The 26,554-nt window shown below is 39.6% G+C and overlaps 1 protein-coding gene across 1 annotated transcript; it reads left to right on the top strand.

The window, feature by feature from the left end:
* Nucleotides 1-302: 302 nt before the first annotated feature.
* Nucleotides 303-25,499, top strand: LOC307161270 (uncharacterized protein; the record flags this gene model as incomplete). The annotated part of the gene is made up of 8 exons (XM_079875890.1): nt 303-344; nt 8,892-9,022; nt 9,152-9,267; nt 23,235-23,458; nt 23,631-23,797; nt 23,850-23,951; nt 24,144-24,401; nt 24,563-25,499. 8 exons carry the CDS (start codon nt 303-305, stop codon nt 25,368-25,370), a joined length of 1,848 nt encoding a protein of 615 aa, XP_079732016.1. The 3' UTR covers nt 25,371-25,499.
* Between the last annotated feature and the right edge of the window lie 1,055 nt (nt 25,500-26,554).

Genomic DNA, 26,554 nt, shown 5'->3' with positions numbered 1-26,554 from the left:
TTGAGCAGCAACTATTTTTTCCAGAATTTTGGAAATGAATGGAAGATTTGAAATAGGACGAAAATTATTATAATCGTTGGGATCTGAACCAGGTTTCTTAAGAATGGGAGTTACAGAAGCTGTTTTAAGAGAAGAAGGAACAATTCCAGTGGTAAGTGAAGAGTGAATAATGTTAGTAATGAGAGGGGACAGAAAAGAAGCAGTGGCTTTCACAAGCACAGTTGGAAGGGGGTCTAATCTGCAAGTTGAAGATTTGGATTTTTGAATGAGTTCATTAATTTCATTTACTGAGGGTAAGTTAAATGCTGAGAGTAGACAAGTGGGAGCAAATGAAACTGGGACAGGTGAGTTCGGACCAGAAGTAGACATAAGGTGCTTGTGGATATGTTCAATTTTTAAAGAAAAAAATGATAATATAGCATTACAGAAATCAGAGGAATACAAGTGAGGAGGAAGTGGATCCCTAGGTTTTATGAAGTTTGTAATGAGAGAAAAAAGGGCTTTTGAATTTACTTCACTTGAACTAATTAAACCAGAATAATAGGTGGTTTTAGCTTGAGAAATCGAATCTTTGTAAAACAGGATGTGATTTAAATACATGTCCTTGTGCACGGTGAGATTCGTTTTCCTGTAAAGTCTTTCAAGTTGTCTTCCTTTTGTTTTTAATTTTCTAAGAGTGGGAGTAAACCAAGGTGCAGAAAGAATAAATGAAACAGTCCTGGTTTTGAGTGGAGCAAGATTATTAAAGAGGTTGTGAAGGTTGTAGTTGTAGTGAGAGAGCAGTTCATCCGGGGTAGAAAAACTGTCAATACTGGGAAAACTAGTAATGCTAGAGGATAAAATGTCCAAGTTGATATCCTTAATATTCCGGAATGTTATAGTACGTGGGAGATTACATTTGGAGAGTGAGAGATTAACAGTGAACGAAAGCAACATGTGATCGGAAAAAGGAAAAGAATCTGCTTTACAGTTAACAGGTGCAACACCTGAACAGCAGATTAAATCTAAAATATGTCCTTTGTTATGTGTTGGAAAGTTTATGTATTGCTGAAGTCCAAAACTATCCAGACAGGATGTAAAGTCTTTGGTGAGAGTGTTGTCAACATTATCCATATGTATATTAAAATCCCCCAGGAGTAGTATATTTGATGAAAGTGTGGATAGGTGAGTCAGAAAGGCAGCAAGGTCATCAATAAAATCCTTGTTAGGCTTTGGTGGGTGGTACAAAGTAGCAACAATGGTGGGAATAGGTCCAGAAAGCTGAGAAACAGTAGCCTCAAATGAGTGACAGACAGGAGCATTGACAGGCGCGATCCTCCACTTCTCGCAATAAATTATCGCGAGACCTCCCCCACGGCCAGAGTCACGTGATTGAGAGATGTAAACAAATCCCGGAGGAGAAGCATCATTGAGTGAAATGAAGTCATTTGGCTGCTGCCACGTTTCTGTTAAACACAAAAAGTCAAACTTACGGTCAACGAGGAGATCCTTCACAAGATGCTCCTTACCCGTAAGTGAGCGGATGTTAAAGAGACCGAAGTTGACAGTAGTGTTACTGATTTTGACAGCCGTGTTAGCCGACCTAGCTAGGCTGGCCAACACACTATGATCAGCGCAGCGACCGGTATTCTTCAATGGACGTCGAGTAGTGGACCAGAAGGACTTTATGGAGTTGGATTTATCATACTGAAAGTTCCGACGAGAGCCACGGTGAATGTATTTCCGACGAGGCAGGTATAAAATATCCGGGTGTGAAAGCAGAGCTGGTGGTGGTGGATCGTCATGTAGATATAAACGGAACCTCAGAAGCTCAGCTGTAGAATACTGGAACAGTGCAGTCGATGAATGAGAAACCAAGGACAGGACAGTCCAGGCGAGCACAAGCCACACATAGTTAATCCACATAGTTAAAGGAAAACCGGAGAGCAGCGGCAGCAAAGACGCGCCAGCGTTCACTCGACCGTCATATACATCGTTATAACGTTGGACATTAAGGATGGAGGTGATTCCTACGCCTCTCAACCCTTGCATAGGGTCCTCCCTTTTTTCTAGCCCTAGACCTTCCAACGGGGTCACGGTGGGTCAGACAATTTACCCACTGAATGGAAGTCACAGGTATCGTTCAGTTTGTATTGTTTTTGAAGTTACTGTTCTTAGTTCATGTTTGTTTGCGGGGTTTACTTTCATTATGTTCATTAAACATAAGTGGCTTGGGTGAACTTAAAATTGTTTCAATAAATGTAAATGGCCTTGGCAATCCAATTAAAAGAAGCAGGTTATTAACTAAACTAAAAAGGTATAAAGCACAGGTGATTTTCCTCCAAGAAACTCACTTGCCAAAAGAAGAACATGATAAATTTAAAAAGTTTGGCTACAGAAATTCTTTCTCTAGTGCTTATAAAAATAGCAGAAGGAGAGGAGTTATCACCCTTGTATCTAATTCTGTTAACTTTGATTTGATTGAGGAAGACTGTGATAAGGACGGTAGATTTGTGATTGTTAAAGGCAGGATTGACAATTCAATCGTTTTTCTAGTGAATGTATACGCACCTCCGGAAGGTGATCGGAAGTTTTTTAAATTATTATTTGATAATATTTCTTCCATCAGTGAGGGAGTTTTGATTTGTGGAGGGGATTGGAACACTGTTTTAAACCAGACTAAGGATTCAACCAGCAAAAAAAGATATATTAGTAACAAATCAAAAGATCTCAAAAAACTAATAAAGGAGGTGGATTTGTTTGATGTGTGGAGAGCTTTCCACCCACTAGAAAGAGACTATACTCACTATTCAGCGGCTCATAAGGTCCACTCGCGGATTGATTTTTTCCTGATGAATACTATTGATCGACACTGTGTCAGAGACTGTAGTGTAGGAATAGCAGATATTTCAGATCACAATGCTATCCATTTAACCATTCATTTAAGTAATCTAATTAGAAAAACAACATGGAGGATGAATGTCAGTATCATCAATAATGAAAAGGTGGTGCAAGAAATGAGAAAAGAAATTCAAGACTGTATTTCTGATAACAAGGATGATCAAATAGAATCAATAATTTTATGGGATACTGTAAAAGCTGTTATGCGAGGCAAATTGATATCAAGAACGGCACATTTGCATAAAATGAAAAGACTAACTCAGGCCAAATTAGAAGAACAATTGAGAGAACAAGAAATAAAGCAGCATTCAGATAAAAGTGTACTGCTGGCTGAAAGTATAAAAGATTTGAGAAATCAATTGTCAGAACTAGCAAAAGAAGAAATTGAAAAGAAAATGAGATTTATAAAACAAACCTTTTATGAATCAGGCCCGAAGGCGACAAAAATATTGGCAAGACGTCTAAGATCACAACAAATGAGAAATTCAATTAATAAAATTAGAGATCATTCAAATGGAGAGTTAAATTATGATCCAGGAAAAATTAAAGATACCTTTAAATCCTATTATAAACTCTTGTATGACCATTCGGACCAAGTAGACAAAAACGAAATTGAAGATTTTTTGTCAAATTTAGATCTCCCCTCCATAGGAACTTCCCAGAACGAGATGTTATCTAGGCCTATTACTAAAGTAGAACTTGATAAGGCAATAAGTAGATTGAAAAGCAATAAAAGCCCAGGGAGTGATGGTTTTCCCAATGAATGGTATAAGGTATTTAAAGACGACTTGACTCCTTTACTGTTGGACTCATTTAATTATACTCTAAAATATGCAAAGTGCCCCCCTTCATGGAGGGAGGCTATTATCTCAGTCATATTAAAAGAGGGAAAAAATTGTGAATATTGTGAATCATATCGTCCAATTTCCATCCTAAATGTCGATTATAAAATATTTACCTCCATTATAGCAAAAAGATTAGAGTCTTTTCTTCCTGATTTAATAGATGAGGATCAGACGGGATTCATTAAGGGGCGCCAAGCCCAAGACAACATACGACGTTCCTTACACATAATTAATGAAGTTAAAAAACAAAATATTCCAACAGTCTTAGTAAGCCTAGATGCCGAAAAGGCCTTTGATAGAGTAAGTTGGAACTATCTTTTTGCTGTTTTAAAAGACTGGGATTCAATGATTCTAATATTAAGTGTATACAAGCCTTATATCATAAACCGTTGGCAAGAATTAAATTAAACGGCGACTTGACTGACAACTTTGATCTCTTCAGAGGAAGCAGGCAGGGCTGCTGTTTAAGCCCCTCCCTCTTTGCCCTGTTTATTGAGCCTTTGGCCCAATATATGCGACAAACGTCAGACCTCAAAGGAGTAATGGTGTCCAATGAAGAACAAAGAATAAGTCTTTTTGCAGATGACGTAATAGTATATCTACAAAATCCTGATCAAACATTCCCCAAACTTTTAAACATCTTAAAAGATTTTGGAGAAAAATCAGGCTACAAATTAAATATCACCAAGACTCAAATCCTCTGTATTAATTACAGTCCAGCTGATCAAATTAGGGGAAAATACAAACTTAAATGGGACTCAGAACAAATTAAACATTTAGGGATTTATTTGACGCGAGAACTCAGTACATTATACAAGGCCAATTATAGTAAAATAAATGAGGTAATACAGAGGGATCTGACAAAATGGACAAACCTAGTCTTAGATTTTAATTCCAGGATAGAGGTGATAAAGATGAACCTGCTACCCCGATTGTTGTACTTATTTATATCACTACCAGTTGTAATACCCGACTCTCAGTTTGCTAAATGGGATAAGCAAGTGAGTAGATTTGTATGGAAAGGGGCAAAACCAAGGATTAGATTTAAAACGCTTCAGTTGGCGAAATTGAAAGGGGGGTTTGCCCTCCCAAACTTCAAAGAATATTTCTTAGCTGCCCAATTGAGGTACATTGTCTATTGGTGCTCACCTAAGTATTATTCCAAATGGAAACAAATTGAAATTAACTATATCCCTTCGTCCTTACCTCAATCAAGACTGGGTGATAAAACTAGTACACAGTTAAAAGAGGGGAGTCCCATAGTCGAAACAACCATTAAGCTGTGGTGGGACACTGTTAAAAAATTCAAATTCGAAGGTGAATGTAAATCCTTGATTTGGCCTTCTTTCTCTACCAATTTTAGAAGTGGTAATTTGGACAGTACATTTAGAAAGTGGATTGATAAGGGTATCACTGCAGTGTGTTTGCTAACCAAAGGTTCGGTATTTAAATCATTTGAGGAAGTGAAGAGGGAATTTGGCCTGAACAACTCCGATCTGTTTAGGTACCTCCAGTTACGGCACTTTTATGATATAGAGATAAGGCCACATCTCTCACAGGAGGGCTGTGAATTGGTAGATTTGGTGTCGGGAGCATACCAGAAATTACCCTCAAAAATCATATATAGACTGTATAATTGTCTGCAAAACTGTAATGGTACTGATTCACTGTATATAAAACAAAAGTGGGAATCGGAACTACAAATCAAGGTGTCAGAGGATGATTGGCATTCTATCTGTCTATTTCAACACACTTCCACCAGTTCAAGACAATGGAGGGAATTTGGTTGGAAGAACATAATTAGATTTTTCATTACACCTCGTATCAAAAGTATGCAACTCAAGACCCCCCAGGAATGCTGGAGACTCTGTGGCAGTATGAATGCCAGTCATTCTCATGTATTTTGGACTTGTCCCAAAGTCAGACCCTTCTGGGAAATCATTGCGACAGTAATAAGGGTTGTGTTGGGCTACGCGTTTCCCACAGACTTTCAATCTATGTACTTTGGTTTACTTTCCAATTCAGTTATACGAACTGAGGATATGTATCTCTACAAAGTTATGTTGATGGCCAGCAAAAAAACTATTACAAGGAACTGGTTGAAAAGTCTCACTTTAACATTGGCACAATGGAAAGAGATAATGGAAGAAATCTACACAATGGAAAAAATCACCCACTTTATTAGGCTGAAATCAGCTAAATTTGAGCTGAGATGGAAGAAATGGACAATCTATAAGTCCCAAGTGTGAAAGGGAATCTTTGTAACATATCACCCTGCTGTTCTGTTTTGTTTTGTTTTGTCATGTTTGTTATAATTTGAAAATTGTATAAATAAAGAGTTAAAAAAAAAAAAAAAAAAGTGTGCCATAAACCAAAGTTTTTGGTTTGTTTCATTGCATGTTGCTCCAATTAACCCAAGAGGGTTTCAATCAAAGACTTCGATGAATATGTTGTGTGTGTGTGTGTGTGTCAGTGTTAATTTTGGCAGCCATTTTTGATTTAGTTTTAGTTTTCATCTTGAGACGAAAATACTTATTGGTCTTAGTCACATTTTAGTCATTTTGTATTTCATAGTTTTAGTCTAGTTTTAGTTGACGAAAAGTCATTGCATTTTTTGTCAACTTTTAGTCAAACTGCAGTTACCGACATTAATTTTGGTAACTATTTATATGTAGTCTTTAGACAAAAAATGTCCTCATTTTTTTTTATCTCTAGGCCAATTCAGTTAAGCTTATGAGAAATGTAAATTAAGGTAACAGGCTGTATTGACATTGCACTCTTTAGCAGTAGCACTTGTGCAATTCTACATACCCCTTTTCCTTAGTTCAGTGGTTTTTAGAGTGCCCTACCCCCTGGTACCCCCTCTCTTCCACTTAGACTGCAGTCACACTTTTTCCATTAAGGGACAATATTTTTTAAATATTTTTTTTAAATTAAACAATGTTAAATAAATATGCAATGATGGTAAAAACGAAGTGATACCGGTACTTTTAAAATATTAAATTAAAGCCAGTAGTAAGTCACTGTATTTATGAGTGAGTCATGGAGTCATTCATTCATTCAGTAAGGAAGCAAGCTGCTATTTTTATGAACGGGTCACTGACTGAATCTCACGATTCGTTCAAAGCCACAGATTCGTTCACGAATCACCGCTGTGTGCTGCAGTTCTGCTGTGGCTTTCGTTGCAAAATAGAGCAATAAGCCTACTGACAATACTGTTTTAAATGTAGTACATCATTTAATGTTACCCTTCTGTTTGTTGAACTGTTGTATACAATCAATGTCACATTTGAAATCGTGTGGATATTCAGGAAACATTGGATTCTTGCTCGTATAATATGATAAACATTAAAAACACTGCAGGATATCAGCCTATATTTTGATCGCAGATTTAGTAGCACAGATAGCGCAAACGGCTCGTGGCAGAACACAGACCGACTGAAAGACACTTTAATTTAAGTAGAAAATCTCAAATGAAGATCGCTAAACTCCAGCTTACTCGTCTGTGTTGTTTTCAGATCATCCGTGCTTCTTCAGCAGTGTAGAGAGCTCGCGCGCATGGTTGCCAGATACTATTGAAAAGACCGGGTAGAAAACGTGTTCTTTTAACAGAAAAGCTCTGACTGGGGGTTTAAATATTAAAATCTGGCAACCGTAAACATGAACGCTCGTAAAAACAGTGTTGTCATCTCCTTTGACACAAACAAGTGCTTTTGGTTAAGTTTAAAAAATGTTTAAACACATTTCAGTCTCGTCTTTTTTCGTCAACGATATTGCATGTGTTGATATAGTCGCAGTTATCGATTAATGACGTGGGTGTCGTCTCTCGTCGTCTTGTCTTAGTCAGGGGAAAAAAGCTCGTCAACGAACATTTTTCGTCATAGTTTTCGTTAACGAAATTAACACTGGTGTGTGTGTGTTGTTCAGTATTGTATTTGTATATTCTGTGTTGGACAGACATCCTGTCATACCAAACAGTTGTATTTTCGATGACAAGGGAACATGGAAGTGTTGATGGAATTCATCACACACACAGATTAAAACCAAATCTTCGCCGAACACCAACTGGAAAGTTTATGATATTGTGAAGATCATTGGACCTTCTATTAGTGAGACAATGCAATTATTTGTGCATCTTTGGATATTCAGTCAACTGAAATTATGAAAATATATCAGTTGGATACATTTTCCACTAACAGGACACTGTGATCAAGCAAATCAATATATCTCAGATTATACACATTGAGTCTCAGCAGCAGAGTACTCACTTTCTTTTTCAAAGGGAGACCCTGCAGTTGTGGAATTACCCGAGAAGAGTAAAAAGAGAAAGAAGCACTGTGATGAAAGCGACCTCAATTCAGAATCATCTTGAATGTGTGTATACAATTAATGGGTTGGTATACAGAAATACAGGCATAACTCTGTGTTTATACTTTATTTTAATGTGACAAACCGATGATATGCATTTGAAGAAGACAAGGAATGCAATGAAGCAGGTTGGTCTGAAGACAAAGAATGTTCCACTACCAGGGGTAGTAAGCAGAAGTTGATAGCTTTCACAGATATATGAGAACAGTGGTTATCCAGCAAAAGTAACACCTTTTTACGCTGACCTTTGTGTGTTTTGCAAAGTGATTAAGGAATAACAGGAAGGCTTCCTCTTGCATCCATCCTGAAGCATTACCGCTTCCGGCACTCCCTGTTGGCCCACTCTGAACAAAGTATTCCTTGTAACATTTTCGAGGGAATACAAAGAAGGGGGGAATTGCATTCCCCAACGCTTGCACAGTGCATGCTACACCGTTCTCGCCCGGTGTCATCGCACCCACTTGCTTGACTCCACGACGTGCAACAACACGGTCTGGTGACTGGACTGTTGTTACACCAGTTTCGTCTACATTCCATATGTCACTCCCATCAAAGTTGTATCTCTCAATGACCTGTCCAAGGCTGTTGAAGAAACCCCCCTCCCCAACATGAACGGCATCATTAGGGAGCAAGGATCCGCGAGGAAGTAATGTGGCATTTGTGAAGGGACAACACAAAGGTGCATTTTTTAACAAGATCTTTTAATGTAGAAGCAATGTTGCCCAACACAACCCTTATTTGTTTAAGCTCATCTGTTATAACTGTAATTGCCTCAATTGTGTCCCTCTGTGTCTGAAGGACAGCCTCAGTCAACACCGGGCCACTTCCAACCGTGCCATGGGGTCTGGATGCGCTCCTGCTGGGGACCTGGGGACCTCCGTGGAGTACAGCTGCTGCAGACTCAACGCTGGGAGTCTCCTCACTACCCTGTACTCCCATACCCTCTGGAAAAACAAGACCACAATAACCTATTGTTCCATTTATATTTTATTTAATTGTGCTAATGCAATAAAATGATTTACCTGTTTCCACCATGTCTGTGTCTACCTCCCTGTCAGGCAGAATGCCGCACACACTGGTTTCTCCAATGATAGAAGCCAGCCGGGTCTCCAAGGGGGACAGGTTGGGCGTCCCATGACCCCCACCAGTCCCAGACACACTCTGTCAGTGACTGGCAAGCCTTTTTTTTGCCCCCACCTTTATGTCGGACCACTTCTTTTTTATTTCAGGAACCGTCCTGTTAGCCGAACAAACTTCATTCACTGCTGCAGTCACATGTTGCCATTCCACACTTTTTTTTTGTTAGTGACGCCAATGCTATGGCTACCAAACAAGAACCTCTATTTCAGTATCTGAGAAATTTCGTTTTTTCGCCTTGTTCTCCAATGCTGCCATTTTTAAGCATAAAGAACCTTTTACTGGCTCACGGCCATTCATGAGGTGATTTGCATGGGCTATATATGGTTGAATATGGGCGGGTAAAGGGTATGTCGATTTTTTTTCACGTGCGCAAATGATCAGGCAGACTGTGATTTAAAAAATGGAAAATTGCGTGCAGTTGTGCGTATGCGCGGTTTTATAAGTCTCAGTTTTTGTTTGCGTACGCCATTTTTGGCTTTCAGGCGCACGTACACTTTTAATAAGGATCCTATGCACAGTTTTATAAATGTGATTTGCAGAATCTGCTCAGTGTCACATGGCAGATCCCATGTGTCTTGGAAACTGATCTGACTGACTTTCTCTTCTTTGTGACCTCATCAGATGCTTTATTTAAAACACTGGCAGAAACACCTCTGGGGATGGTTGTAACACTTTTTAAATAAGTAAAGATGAGTATCTCTGGCTTTTCTTGACAAAGAAAAATTGAAATGAAACGCATATTGTCTTTTTTAATTGTCTTTTTCAATTGTCTTATTGTTTAATTTTATTAATAATTTAAAGGTTTTTGTTTGGTTTTTTGTAAAAAAAAAAAAAAATGGTGTTCCACAATTCTGTCTCATGCAGCTCTGCCACTAGTTTGGTCCAAATGCACTGGCTGGAGGTCATCATCAGGCTGCACCTCCACCACAGGGGTCCTCTCCTTTCTGATGGTGGCAATGTTGTGGAGTATGGCACATGCAACAATGTCACAGGCCCTGTCAGGTGAAACCCTCAGACTTTTCAGACACTGAAATCATCCCTTTAGTTGCCCAGTCTAGTCCTGGCTAGAGCTACATTGAAACGGGTTTGTGGTTCGGGGTTTGGGTCAGGGAATGGCGTTTTGAAATACTGCCTGCAGGCATAGCCCCTGTCACCAAGCAGGATCCCGTCGTAAACTCTTGTCTAATGGAAAAATTTCGTTTTGTTATGCTCAGAATAAATGTATGTAATACAGTGAGCTTGACATTAAAATTTTTCCTTTACCACGTTCAAATTTTTTTCCTTAACCACGTTCAAATAATGTGCATAAATGTGAATCTGAAAATTCTGGAGTCATGCACAGATCCAGGCCATTTTGCTTCCACATTTGTAATATAGGACATGGAGTCACACACCATCTAAGATATTTTTAGTCAGTCAACTGCATGCTTTTTGATTACATTCCTTTTTTTTTATTTATTATTATTATTTTTTTATATATATATATTACTAATCTGGAATATTAAGAATCATAATGGTAAATTACCTGCACATTTACACTGTGAAATCCCTTTCGGTTCTCAAAATCTCCTTCATTGGGGACGTGTGTGCAGTCTATGGCACCAATCATGTTAGGGAAGCCTGAGGAACAAATACTGTAAGTCCTACTTTTTGGCATGGTCATGGTTGCATGATCTTCATTAACAATTATAATGTACCTGCAATGGCAAAAAAAAATCCTGCTTCACAACCTGGGGTCTTAAGTGCCTTGGAAATACCACAAAACCCCCTAAAAACCGCTTGAGTGCCAGGTAAACTTTGAGAAAGGCACGACAGACAGCACTTTTCCCCAAGTTTTCCTCATCTCCAATAGTGTAAAGGAAAGAGCCACTCGCAAAGAATCTCAATGCAATGCAAACAGTTTGTGCCGTTGTTAAAGCCAGACTCTGACGAGTCGAACATTTAACATGTGGTTCCAACAAATTAATGATGTATATGACACCCTCACGAGAAAAACGATATCTATTATCGCGCTGCGCTAAAGGATCCTGTCTATCTCGCAATACGCGATTAATTCGAAAAGCTCTGTGAATTATTCTTGCACCTTCAGCAACAGGTTCCTGTCGTAAAAACAGACAAGACATGGCTGCAAAAGACTACCCGTATCACCTCCGCTTATAAAGCCGTGATCTAATCCTGTTAACATGAAATAAGCCTGTTCGCGAGCAGGTTTAAACTTACGCACCTGTTGCTATGACAGCAAGTCCAGGATGAGCGTCGAAGAACCAAACAATCCAAGATCATGCCAAATCGCCAACAATCAAATCCAGCTAAGTGAGTTAGTGACGTACGAAGAAAGGACCCCAGACCTCATGAAGAACAAAACGTATATCTCTGATTTCATTTCCGGTATGCAAATTTTTCGCCATTTAGAATTTTGTCAAAAACCTACTTTTGTAAACTAGTCTTAGGTTTTCCCCCCAATTGGAATCAATCCAGTGCAGAAATTATCAGAAAAAAGTTGAAATTTCGATTCACGGTCGCTAAGAGGCATAAAAACGTTGCTGTCGGCGGAGCCTATTTTACTAAAATAGCTATAACTAAATGAGATATCTTCACCAAACTCATTACACATGTGTATGGGCACAATATTTGGTCACAGTAAAAATATCGCGACAATTGAACACTAGGTGGCGCTATAACGTGAACAAAACATAAAAAGGGCTATGACCACCTGACCGTTAGTCCGATTGACTTGAAAATTGGTATGCAGTGTCTTGGTCCAAGGTGCCATGTATGTCTATGAGGACATTGGCGTATCTCGAAAAACATGGCCGCCATCGGCCAATGAAGTTTTAGCACCTATTAGTCAAGGTTAACGGAGGCCGGTCGGAACTAAACTCGGTGGGCATGTTCGACTCATGGCCCTAGAGGTCTGTCAGAATTTTGAAAGAAATTGGCCACTAGTTTGCGCTAACGAGTTTTACGGCTCTGTAATCACGTGATTCTACACACATCAGCACGATATGCATAACATTTGATAGATGTGCTCATACTGAACAACTTTGCCTCAAGAACCACTGCTGTCAATCAAATCGTTCATTAAATATTCACGATTTTGTCAAAAACCTACTTTTGCGAACTAGTCCTAGGTTTTTTGCCCGATCAGAACCAAACCAATCTAGGACAATTCTCTAGACTCTCTAGATCAATAATTATCAAAACAAGTTGAACTTTTGCATTTGGTTGGCTATAACAGGGTTATTTAGAAAATGGGTGCGGCAAAATACACTCAAATGATATAGATCCTAAACGAAAACTCAGAACTTCACGAACATTGGTAAGCAATGTTCATCTGTGACATCTATGATGTCAGTGGTTAAATGCTTGCTAAATAAAACTTAATGTATTTTTACGCTTGTGTGCTTAAAGGCCTTAAACGCTTGAACCCCGATAAATGCTGCTTGCAGCTTTAATATTTATTTATAATGGCTAGGTTAAAAACAGATATTATATTATGTATAGTTTGTGATATTAGCTCACTTTTCGGCAAAAGCTATGTTGGCTTTTATTATTTGAGAAATAATAACTTGTGTTAATGTTATGCAAATGGTTCATTATTTGTATGACTACATCACAAAGAGCCAAGTCTAGTAAAAGCATTAGATTGAAAACATTGACATTTCATAAAGTGTGTAAATAATAGAAACGCAGTTCAAAACGGCCTTTCTTTAAATGCAAATGTTATTTTATTTGTGAAGGTAAAGCATGTACTCACTATACTCCTAATTACAAGAGGAAGAAAAAACTGCTCTTAAACTGGGTGTGTGACAGGCTGTGGAATGGGGTTTGGCTGAGGAAAATTTTTCAGTCAGAATATTTTTTTTTGCTTTAATAACCTCTGTACTCTTCAGAGCAGTGTGGTAAGAGCAGTGTTGGGGAAAGTTACTTTTAAAAGTAATGCTTTACAATATTGTGTTACTCCCCAAAAGAGTAACTAATTGCATTCCTTGGTTACTTTTTCTCACCTGGGCTGAGCTTGCTTGTTTTTTTGTTTTTATTAAAGGTAGGGTAGGTAGGAATTGTCTAAAAAACTTCTTTTCCAAATTTGTTTAAACTTTATTTATATATCAATACATAATTAAAATGTAAGTACTCTGAAAAAGAAAGTATAAAAATCGAGTGTCTGTAGACCTCTCACGACTGTTTTAAAGACAGCTCATTATTTCCATTCACTCCACCCCCTCCCTTCTGGGCTCCTTCCAAAGCCACGCCCCCAAAACACATGAACGCGCGACTCCGGCCGCTGAGCTAGAACAGGGTTTCTCAACCTTTTGCTGCGACCCACTTTTTTTTTGTATGCCAGTCATACAACCAGGGGCGTAATTGCGGTTTGATTAAAGTCAATTTTATTTTAAAATGCGCTTCTTTGGCTGGCTCTGATATAGCTGGAAGGCAGCATATTCAGGATATTAGCCTACTGAAGTGGGAATAAACATCACAATATGATTATCTGCTTCTATGATGACAAACGTCCCAGTAACACCACTGAGAAGTTACACACATACGGAGTTTCACTTAATTGAGGCTAAAGCAAATGTTATTTGATTACTCACTCACTCTTGAGCGTCTGGCGCGAGTGATTTCAATTCAATGTAAAGACGCGTTTACGTGCGTCTAGAGGTCCTGCGGCGCGAATGAGGCGTTTAGCGCGGCGCGGGTGCGTCCAGTTCGCGCGAATGAGGCGAAACACGAGATCAATGCATCTGTCTTTTCTATCATTTCACTGTAGCTCAGCATCGCGATGTAAAGTTAACGTTATTACTTTAACAGCAGCAGTAAAACTGGGCCATTTAATTTTGCCATTCATAAATAAGTGTTTTGACATGTCTAGCCGAGTGGCACTATCCATGGTACTGGGAGGGAGATTTAATTCTTGCATGTTTTTTAAAGTAAAAGTAAAAATATTGCGTTAGGCTACTTCATGAGTTAATAAGAAAAAATATTTCACAATTCCTGCAAATGCAGTGATGAAGTTCATGTTCTCGTGATTTATTTTTATGAATAAAAATGTTTCAAAACATCCATACATTCAAAACATTTTTTTTTTTCTCACAAATCGCACCCTGAATACAGCGTTAGAAGCCACGGCAATAATGAAGTAGCCTACAACATTCGAAAATCAGATTCGTTGGAGGACTGGCTGTTTACATGCACAACTTTTGTTTCAATCTGTGCGCGTTTATGATTAGGTGTTTACATTGAGGCTTTTTAGTCCGATTGAGCCGCCAATGTGTTTACTAACGGATTATTTTGTTGCATGTAAACGTAGTCTATTGCAATGAGACTATTGTGAAGCCCATTTATTAGCTGTGCTAGTGAACACAGAAGTCTTGCGACCCCCTATAGAATTATCAACGACCCACCGGTTGAGAAACCCTGAGCTAGAAGACGCATTATTTACCTGAGACGAGTGGAGAGGAAGGAGCACAGTGCATGCAGTGACATCATGTCAGAATCACATGTAATAAAAAAATCTAACTTTATCATTATGAATATAAACAAATAAGATGTATTTTAGTACTCACTATCAAGCTAGCATCTTGATATTGGTAAAGTTTAAAATATATATTTTTTTATTCGCTATCGAGCTAGTTATATCTATAAGGCAAAGCTAAAAACAGGTTGCATTGATGCACGTTTTTCCATTACCATCAGTTACACTGTGATGAAGATGAATTTCGTGTAAGATTCATAACATATATGGTGTTCTGCATGTAAGAGTTTCCATGATGAAAGCATTGTTGACTCTGATGAGGACTACACTCCAGAGACAAGTACCGCATCGTCAGCTCGAGGACAGGTCCGGGGTCGAGGGCGAAGCAGAGGAGGTCGTGCAAGCGGCCGTGCAACTAGTGTCCGAGGATATTGACACGCGTTTTATTTCTTTGTTTATCCAAAGACTTTTTGTTCATTACCTTTTCTAGTACTGTCTTCCTTTTTTTGCCTTGTTTGCCTTCGCTAACTGCATATGCCGGTAATGTGAATTTTGATTGCTCTTTCTCTGCCATTGTTTTGCTATTCCCAGGTTCCGTGCCTCTTGAATTCCTCAAATCAAACGGGTGCGCGCGCATATGGTCAGATCCTGTGTTGCAAAAGGGTGGTTGCCATGGTTGCGAGAGAGTGACAGTCGCCTAAGCCAATCCTTTGTTTCGTCCCGAATGGAAATAATGAGCTGTGTTTAATGCAGATTAAACGGTCTAGAGTCACTCGATTTTTATACTCTTTTTTTCAGAGTACTTACATTTTAATTATGTATTGATATATATAGAAAGTTTAAACAAATTTGGAAAAAAGTTTTTTATAAAATTCCTACCTACCCTACCTTTAATAACAACAAATAAAGTTCTATTTTTGGCACATGTTAAGACCTTTTCAAATTCACCAAAAGTGAAATGAATAAGCCTCAGGCTGAAGGAAATGCATATTCACTCCTGTACAGTAGAGGGCGCCGCTCAAACAAACCTTTCAGCTGTGCTGCCGTTCTGGATTAAAAAACAATAGGATACAGGAGAAGTAAATTCAACACTCTTATTTCTAAATCTAATCTAAAGTCATTTTTTATGGTTGTTTAATATTATTATGGTTGAATTAGATCATTGAAGGTCAGCAGAAAAGACATTGGTTAAGTGAGATTAAATACATAAAGTATATTTGTTATAGTATATTATAATAGTTTTGCATAAAATTCTGAGATTACATTTTATACTGAATGTTTTTCGTGCAAGTGAGATGAGTAAATGCATGTTCACATTTAGTCTACAACTAAGGCCTAGTCCACACGGACACGGGCATTTTTATAACCGGAGTTTTTCCTCCTGCATTTAAAAAAAAATCCCGTCCACACATGCTCGGTTTAAAATAAATCTCTGCCTACATGAAAATGCAAAAACACGCTATCAAGCGCTGTCAAGAGCATGCCACACCAGCAGGCGACGATATAACCCTAATCGTAAAGCCACGTTGGCCAATCAGAAGCCTGAATCAGAAGCAAAAACCCCGGTTTTACTGTCTACACAACAACACTGCAACCGGCGTTTCTGAAAATCCTCACCCTTGCAGGGGTTTTCAAAAATGTTCGGTTTCAGTGACCTGATACTGCGTTTCCATGTGGATGAATGGCCGAACCGCGTAAAAAAAGTCACGGTTATAAAAATACCCGTGTCCGTGTGGACAAGGCCTAAAATAACCATCATGTTTACACAGCGCACACACAGAAGAACTTTAGATTGAAAAAGTAATGTGTTACTTTACTAGTTACTTGAAAAGTAATCAAAATACATATTATATTTAGAGAGAGAGAGAGATCGACTAAGCGAGTGCAATATCTACATCTGATGTAGCATTCATTCTTCAGGTCAATCTTATATTCATAATCACAAAATCACTTTAGAACTAGTAACAAATGAATGTGCTGCTGCTGCTGCTCCAGTGAAGTTATTAGAGAGAAACAATGAGACAGGACGAAGACAAGAAGTGTATATTACCCGCGTCAGTTATAACATATTTACACATTTTAAAAGGCTAGTCAAGAAGTCAAATAACTGACATTTTTCACTCGAGGTCAGGTTTTTATTTTTCAATAATATAATATAATAAAATGAAATAGAAACAAGTAATCAGTATGTCATAAATAACATCAGATATATATACATATATATATATATATATATATATATATATATATATATATATATATATATATATATATATATATATTCTTACATAGCCTATGTTTTTGTTTCTTTTTCCACTCAAGGTCAGGTTTAATTTATTTTTTAATCATAAAATAACAAATATGCAAAAAATAGTGTGTAGTGTGCTCTTTTGACCTAGCATGCTTTTTCAGTCGCTTTTCTGTTCCTAAGGTGTGTTTCCAGTCCTGAAATCCCTTGGTCGTGAAAGTTGGCTCAGAGACCACGCATGTGCCAAATTTTCAACAGGCGAAGCAAAACAGGCCATTGGCTTTCACGGAGTACTCCAAACAGTTTCTCCATTTAAACCAATTGCTAGAAAATGACCTCTTCTTTCCTGAAAATAATGACACTACACTGAAAAAAATGATTTGTTGAATTTAATAAAAAAAATGTATCGTAAGTGGTTGCACACAATTGATTTTAGCTATATTTAAACAAATGCATTAAGTTGAACTAAAATTGATTAAGTTCAACTTAATGCATTTGTTTAAATGTAGCTAAAATCAATTGTGTGCAACCACTTACGATAAATTTTTTTATTAAATTCACTTAGCTAAAATGACTTGACATGGTGTATCTGAGCCGAGGTCATCTAAAACTCCCTCCCGCTGCAAGCAGGTGTAGAGTTTGTTGATGACTTAAGGTGATGATACACAGGGCAACTCTTTGAGCAATGTTGCTGGGAAATCTTGCAGAGCGATTGTTGCTTGGGCACTTTCCCTTTGAAAATGGGCAATAAATTTGAAAATATGGATAACTTAGATCGGTCATGGGCCCTGTGTCTAATCTGGTTGCCCGTTGACGGCAACATTGCCTGGCAACATTGCTCAAAAAGTTGCCCTGTGCATCATCACCTTTAATGATGACATAAAAGACCCTGAAGGAGGCAGTTGTCTCATCGACTCGTCACGCGTTAATTGGTTATAATTATGATGGGTTTAATTAAGCATAAAACCACATATTCAATTTAAAACAATTACAGTTTTTCTCAATCGATTTGACACATATTTCCAAACTCAGGTCACTGTTCTCAAAACAGTGTGGTGGATTTTTAATAGATATTAAATGTGTATTATAAACTAAACATTAGGGCTGTCACGATGTTAGATTTTTCACACCACGGTTATTGTGGCCAAAAGAATTCATGATATCGATATATCGCGATATCTATAGAATCTATGGGGATGGGGCTGGGGCTGGGGCTGGGGCTGGGGCGGGGGCTGGGGCGGGGGCGGGGGCGGGGGCTGGGGCTGGGGCGGGGGCGGGGGCGGGGGCTGGGGCTGGGGCTGGGGCGGGGGCTGGGGCGGGGGCTGGGGCGGGGGCAGGGGCTGGGGCTGGGGCGGGGTAGTAGTTATCAGTCAAATTAATATTTATTTTGTTTATATAGTTTTTCTTTTTTACCCAACAAACATAAGGATACTGATAAACACAAGGCACATGCATTTTTACTTTTTGCGTAGCCTACTCAATCTATGGCAAATTTTTGTGAAGGAAGACAAGCATGTGAAGTTTATCTGGTTTTAAACTGAAGCCAAACACTGTCTGAAGGTTTCCTGAAGAACTGAAAAGCTCTTAAACCTATAGTTGCACCGGCGCCAATAAAGTCATGCAGATAGCAGATTTGAGCAAAAAAATCAAGTGCAAATACAAATACAAAAATAAGATGAGTAAAAACAGGGTTCTTAATTTTAATAATCACCCTTTATTAAATATATGAACACAGAACCCCCCTGTTAACAGTTAATGTCACGTTTCCATCCCATTCCATGACTAGTAAAATAATAGCCGCGTCGCGTCTATGACAACTCGAGGTAGCCTATCGCACACCGGACGCGCACTTTCTCAGTTTATGGCCAGCAATATCATTATGTTTAAGGACATTATGGAATTGAAATAATGTCTGTACTATTTTATGATTATACTGTACAATTAAATACAATAGTTGCTGAGTCTGTCATCTGAACACTTTACCTCAGAGCGTCCGTTAACTGAATGCATTGAGAATATCACCTGAAAATCCGATAACATCAGCAATTTTCATTCAAGCAGCTGATTTCTGTAAATAAATGTAAAATTAAATGTAGGCTATATTGCAGCACAGGGTGAACTCATTTAGGATGGTTTGAGACAAATATAATGTAAATTTAATATAAAACTATGTAAATGGTGCTTTGTGTCGCGGCAGGATTTTGAACACGGCCCTGAGCCGTTGCTGGGCGCCGCGGCCGCCGGTGAGTGTACACTCATACAGAATGTGTTCGAATTTTAAAGACGTGGCGCTGCGCTTCTCGTCCGGTGTGCGACCACCTTTAAGGTGCTGTTTTCTTTGAAGCCGAATAACTCTGTTCTTATTACTGGCGAGCTTACTTTTTTCGGGTGTGGACAGTGTTTCACTCTAGCTGCGCGGGCGCGGACGAGCGCTGCGTCGTCATCTTATTTGACAGGTGTCCGCGCCGGATGCGATACTGCCACTTGAGAGGTCAACCAGGTACTGGCGCTGTAGTAGCCTATTTACATGTCATGTTATCATAAGAGTCCTATTCATTTTAAACATTGTGGTTATCGCCAATACCGGTATATTGTCACACTCTAAATTAACACGATGTCGATATTTCATGCGTTGAATATCACGATTATCGTCAACACCGGTATATTGCGACACCCCTACTAAACATCTAACCTTATTTCTCTTTTTTGGCCTAACATGATAACACTTTGAAACACAATATACTAAAACGTTCTGTCCTGTGTTTTTGAATGTTGTATGTTGAGTTGCCATACCTCTTTTACTTTGGTTGTGTGAGTGTAAAAATACCAAATATGTGCAATGAAACTAGACAGATGACTAAGTTTGAGCCTTGTGATTAACAATGAAGTAAACATTAAAACAGTTTGCTTTACCTAGTAACAGAAGGATTTGCATATAAAGAACCAATCAAATTCATATAATTTTGCCATACCTCCCTTTTCTATAAAAACTGTTGTATTCGTGTTAGGTGGTGGGATTCTCAATGGAATTTGTCTGAGATCCTCTGGCCTTGCTTCTTCTTGGGGGAGATTCTCTGAGAACTGCTCGAGAGATCCTTCGGCCGTGATTAAAGCATTTAAAGGACATTTGCTAAAGTCTGTTTGTCGATTATTCCTGCGCAGGAAGTAAGCTAGTTAGGGGAAGAGGTATTAGCACCCAGCCGACGTCGATGTGTAGACGCACTAGGGCCGGGCTATTCAATTGACGGTCCGCGGGCCACATACGGCCCACCAATCATCTCCATCTGGCCCAAAGGCACCCCAACCTCCCTCCGCCTCTTTTCCTGGCGGTGTGGCTCCATTTGGCTAGATATGCGAGTGACCTGTGCGTACCATGTGCGCTCCGACTAACCTGAGAAACGTTTTCAGTCCGAATATTTCAGCAGTTATTATGTGTGTCCCGTATTTCTGTCCACTGAACCAGCGATACCAATCATTTGTGAATGGTGCGAATCTTTTGTTCGATCTTTGGTTCAGTTATTTCCTTTCTATGAATTGGCCAAATGCGCTTGCATAACGGTCTGAAATTATTCCGATTCGTTTGGACCGCTCTGTCACTGACTCACCTGAAGCTGTTTCTCGGTCAGTAACAACAAATATAGAACAAATAGCACTGTTTTCACTTTAGTTTCAGTTCAACTCGTAGTTTAGTTTACTTTGAACTGCGCAGCACTGCCCAGTGGATAACGGAACGCAAGCTTAAAGGAGTTACGTTTACTCCAGGTTCTGGACACTATTATTAAACAGCATTGTGACATCCAGTGAGAAGTGGTTCAATTCGACACACCTCTGTTACAAACCACAAATCACTCAATGATTTAACTAGTTAGTTAAATAAAGTTTTAAATCAGATGTAACAGCCTCAACATTCCCAACATGACTGATGAGGTAAACAGCAGAAACATTGTGCCATGCACGAAGTTAGAAGACTTTAAATCCCCTAATCACCACCCTTACAAACATTTACCATGAATGTACTGTAGTAGTTTACTATGGTTTGGGCAGAAATGTGGAATATTTATATTGAATACTATCTTATTCATTCATTCATTTCATTTTCATTTTATTGTCCACAATGTGGAAATTTGCCTTCGGTCTCATAAAAACAACAATCAAACCAACAACAACAAAAACAACAAGAACAACAAGACTAACACACAGACATCTTCAGGGCAAAATGCAGCACAGCAATAGCATTACAATACATCAACGGGACGTGTTGTTCAACATCCGAATTGCATTAGGAATAAAATAATTTTTAAAAATATAACGATTTGCCCTAGGTACTTTGTAACGTCTGCCAGAGGGAAGAAGTTCAAACTCCCTATTGAGTGGATGAGAGGTATCGTTTGCTATTTTAAAAGCTTTTTTCCTAAGAACTTCCTCATACGTGGAACTTAATTGTTTCTGACTTCTCCCTATGATTTTTGAGGCGAGATTTACTATTCTCTGCAGCTTGCTTCTCCCTTTTACGTTTAAATTACCATACCACATCGCCATGTTAAAAGTTAGAATACTCTCTATCAGATTCTTATAGACTGTTTCCATAATGTGCTTGCTCACTCTGAAGGAGTTGAGCTTGCGCAGTAGATGGAGACGTTGGTTACAGGTTTTAAAAATGTAGTCTGTGTTTTCACCGAAATTTAGATTAAAATCAATATATGTACTGAGGTATTTGAACTTTTCTACTACCTCTACAATTTGTCCTCTAATTATAAGGGGCTGCACAGGGTCCTTTTCATGAAAGACAAGTTCCTGTGTTTTTGTTACATTTATCTCTAAGGAACTTTCATCGCACCATTTCTGGAGAGATGACATATGTGCTCTATATACTTCCTCTCCGACTATGTCCCCCCTCTTTAATAAAGCAACCAGGGCCATATCATCTGCATACTTGAACAAACGAAAATTTTCCAGATCTAATTGGAATTCGTTTGTATAAATGGAGAAGAGTAATGGGGATAGAATAGTCCCTTGCGGGGCGCCAGTGTTAAGCACAAGGATGTCAGACCGAGTATTATTAACCAGAACCAGTTGAGGGCGGTCAGAGAGGAAGTCCCTTACAAGGTGGATAATACCACCATTTACTCCTATATCGATAAGTCTCTGCAGCAGGGTGTGGATCTGCATGCTGTTAAAGGCAGATGTAAAATCGATAAACAAGGCCCTAGCAAGGTGAGAGGGGGCTTGAAGGTGCTTTGCCAGGGTGTGAAACATACTGACAGTTGCACTATAGACGCGCTATAGTGTATAGGATTAGCACCCAGCCAACGTCGATGTGTAGACGCGCTAGGGTATAGGGTTAGACTCGGCCGACGTCGACTGTAGACGCACTAGAGTATAAATATTATAGGACGTAGTTAGGTTTAGGGAAAAATCTACCACAACAGTTAACACAGTGATCTGAACACTTTGTAATTGTCCTAAACAGGTTGTGAAATTTCCTTCATTTCAAAATTCTCAAATGTTTTCAAAGTAGTTCATACAGCCAACCAAAACTTTAATATATCAGGAAAAATCAATTGCAGCTCTTTTTATTGGTTTTGCAAAAATCACAATCATTTGTGCACCATTTTTCCAAACAAAACTCTGTTATTTGTTAAATTCTCAATTGCACTCGGAATGTTCTCAATTAGCCTCAAATAAATATCTGCTGAGTTAGGGTACGTTTACACGACAAAGATATGCTTAAAAAAAAGTTTTTCCTTTGAGTTTTCCGCGTACAGGTGACACCATTGTCAAAACAATCCGACTAATAAACGACTAAAAACGCTGTATTCTGCTGCCAGGCCATTAGATGGCGATGAAACACTATAGACTGAACATGTAATATGTATGTGCATGATGTCATCGCTCTCACAGATTCATGTTTTTTTGTTTACACAGGGACCATTTTCAAAAACTTGCACTTTGAAACCCATTTTCAAATGTTTGTGTTTTCAGGCACGTGTAAACGAACGGCCAAAACGCATAAAAAGTTTTACGTTTTTAGTTGAAAACGGTGTCATGTAAACAGACCCTTTGTAATACACACAACACAGGAAATGCAAATTTTGAATTGTTTACACAGCTATCCTCAATTACAAAAACTATAAAAGACACAAAAAAAGAAGAATGGGAAAAGGAAGAAATGTAAGATAGAGATTTTAAAGGGAGACAGGGAAGAGGTAGAAAGGCATGAGGGGAGAGGAATAGATTGTAAGAGGAGATTGAGCAAGAAGATTTATACTGGTTACAGGCGAGCGCATAGCAGTGGAATATTTATTGGCCCAGACCAACAGAGGTGACCTGCTGGCTCCATCGCAGGTCTCTGAAATCTCCTCGCAGGTGCTTGAGGAGGAGAATGAGCCAGATGACACCATCAGCATGCTTGACATTGTCTGCCAGTCAGCTGAGATAGGGGCTGGTGATCCCCCAAGTGCTGTGGCGGGTGACACTGAACCCGGACCCCTCGTCACAGAGGTCAATAACACTTTCTGTAACACCTTACTCAAAAACACAATATTTAACTGAAGTAAATGTGGTTACATTTTAATAAGATAAATGAATGTAAAATCAGCATTACTCACATATTAGAAACAAGAGTGTACATTTATTTGCTTGTTTTTTCTTTTTCTCACTTATCACTTTTCAGACCAGCCAATGTGACTCGAGGGGCATTGTGGGATGGGAGGCAGTTGATGCCCTTGCAGCCTACCTAGTTGGCTTGAATCGTACCATCACCGCCTTGTCAGCCAAGGAGGAGGCGGACATAGTCCACCTGTACACAGCTCTCCATGCCATGGACAAGAAACCTTCAAGGTACAATTCCATGGAATGAATGAAGCATATGGATGTCTCTTTCACCGTTTAGGTACACCCAGAAGGCTAAGAAAAAAGCATGTGCGTCAGGAGGACCGTGGAGAGCACCCAGGAAGCCGAGTGTCTCTGCTCCTGGACAGCAGGCGGCAGAGAGGTGCTTGACCACAATTTGCTATCATTTTGGTTAAATACAAATCATTGATTAAGAGACAGCACGTGTCACTGTGAAAAGTATTTATTAAGTGTAAGTTATTTTATTGCAATCCCTATTGACATTGTAACTTGGTTCTTCATCACTTTACATCCTTGTTCACAGTCCAGATCATATAATCCTTCTTTCCCACAGACTATACATGACTCACGGCCAAGCAGCCCAGGACCCCGAAGTACACAGGGTCAGTGAGTGTGTTTGCCTCAGACTTGCCAAAGAGTTTGAGCAGTCACGCAACAGGCCAAAGGACACAAAGGGGAAAACCATGCCCATCCCTCAGTCCATTGTCAGCGCCTACAGCCACATCAAACAGCTGCTGGAGGACAGCAGGGTTGTCCTGGACCAGACGAACCTGGTTCTGGTGCCGGTTAACAACACCACAGTCTCTTCATGGTATGTGTTATTTCATTTACCTTTCCCATACAGTCAAGACAGTATATAAAGATTTAACCTCAAGAAAAACCTCTACCTGCATGCTTGTTAGAAAGTATGTAATAACCTTAGAGAGGGAGGATAGGCTTACATGTATAAAATAATGAATGTTTGTCTTGTAGGCTGCTTAGGAGGGATAAAAGGAAGGACAGGGACATGCTGCTGCAAGGCACTGTACTTCCCAAACAGCTGCACCTGGCCAAGGAGCCTCTCCCTGCAATGAACACACTTCCAGCTGCCCCTGTGCAACATGCACATGAAGCGATGACATTTGAGGAGCCTGAAAACCACGAGGGGGAAGCTTTCCCCTGCCAGCGCACTCTAGCAGCAAGTAAGCCTGTGTTGTCTCCGCCATCTCCACCTCCCAAGTTCCCTCCACAATTTGGGCCAGATCCTCCGTTCCAGCAAGCTCCTCAGTTGCAGCATGCTCCTCCATTTCCGTATGATCCTCCATTTCCGCATGCTCCTCCATTTCCGTATGCTCCTCCATTTCTGCATGCTCCTCCATTTACCCATGCTCCTCCATATCCGCATGCTCCTCCATTTACCCATGCTCCTCCATTTTCGCATGCTCCTCCATTTACCCATGCTCCTCCATTTCCGCATGCTCCTCCATTTACCCATGCTCCACCATATCCGCATGCTCCTCCATTCACCCATGCTCTTCCATTGCAGCAAGCTCCTCCAGAGTGCCTTCCATCCCAGCCAAGGCAACGTGCCTGGAGGCTGAATAAAGCTGCCCAGGAGGATGAGGAGCTAGTTTCAAGGGGGGAACCGCCACGGAAGAGGCTGACAAAGGAAAAGTACCACTACACCTGCAAGGGGTGTGGCCAGGACAAAAATAAAAGGACTGGACACACCCAGCTGAAGGGGCAGTGGTACTGTCCAGCCTCAGGACTGACCCTGGATGACTGGAGGAAGAGTGTATAATTGCTGTCACCATTACTTGTCTCTCTCTCTGTCATTTGTCTGTCTATCTCTCTGTTGTTTGTCTCTGTCTCTCTGTCTGTCTCTATGTCGTTTGTCTGTCTGTTACAACAAAGTTTAATAATTTTATTTGAGCCAAGAACAGCCTTCACATTTTTATTTATTTTCCTCTTGAATACCAGGACCATTGAATGTGATTGTTAAAACTAAAGCCAGAATTACTTGCAGAATCATTTTACATTTATTCACAAAACCCAAAACTCTTTGCTTTAAATGCATTCATGTCCATAATTGCATAATCACAGGGTTATTACTGTGGTGATTTATATGGAAAAGAGTTCCTGTGTTAAAAATGACTACATTACCCAAAATGCATTGCATGTGTACTTCCAGAATCCACTACGAGACTAGAGAACAAGCGAAGATGCAAGCGATATTGCCACAGCACAAGTTCGAATCCCGCAAGAGACATGAAAATAAAAGTGATAATAAACCTTGCAATAAGTGCAGATCTGTGTGTAAACAATATTGAGAAGATAAGAGATTAAATAAAAACTTATATAGTGTATGTTTCCCTTCTTTTTTCTCCATTTCTTTTTCTCTCTCTCCAACTTTAACGATATCATCCTTAAAATAGCTGCAGAAACACACCGCAGCCCAGCTCCGGGCAGACGTGCAGGCGAGTGATGAGGTGGCCGAGTGGTTAAGGCGATGGACTGCTAATCCATTGTGCTCTGCACGCATGGGTTCGAATCCCATTCTCCCATTCCCCATCAATATAAGAAGCCCCCTGGTGCATGGATATGACCATTAGAAATACAAAAACACATTCTAAGGGAGGTCCAAATCCTGGCTACACCAGCCTTCTTCAAGCTCATGCTTTCGCCAGCACAGCGAAAGCAGCACGCAAAAGCACAATTCCTTTTTCCAACAAGTCACGAAGCCTCCTAAGAGACTGACAAAAATTGCCAAGGCTGACTGTATTTCAAGTCATCCCAGCGGGGTATTGCGTAAAGTTTTCAACCAGCAAAGATCACGTCTCGGATGAGCCTCATAGACTACGAAAATACGCAGGTTTGGAATTCCCTACAGACCAAGCCTAAACAAAGTACTTGTCTTTCCTTATAAATTTTGATAAAGAATTTTATTTTATTTTGTTGCTTTGGGGTAGGAACGCGAAACGAGTT

This window comes from Squalius cephalus, assembly GCF_949319135.1.
Source record: "Squalius cephalus genome assembly, chromosome: 7".
In the NCBI taxonomy this organism is placed as follows: domain Eukaryota; kingdom Metazoa; phylum Chordata; class Actinopteri; order Cypriniformes; family Leuciscidae; genus Squalius; species Squalius cephalus.
The sequence above is the reverse complement of the archived record's forward strand: the minus strand, read 5'-3'. Positions and strand labels throughout refer to the sequence as shown.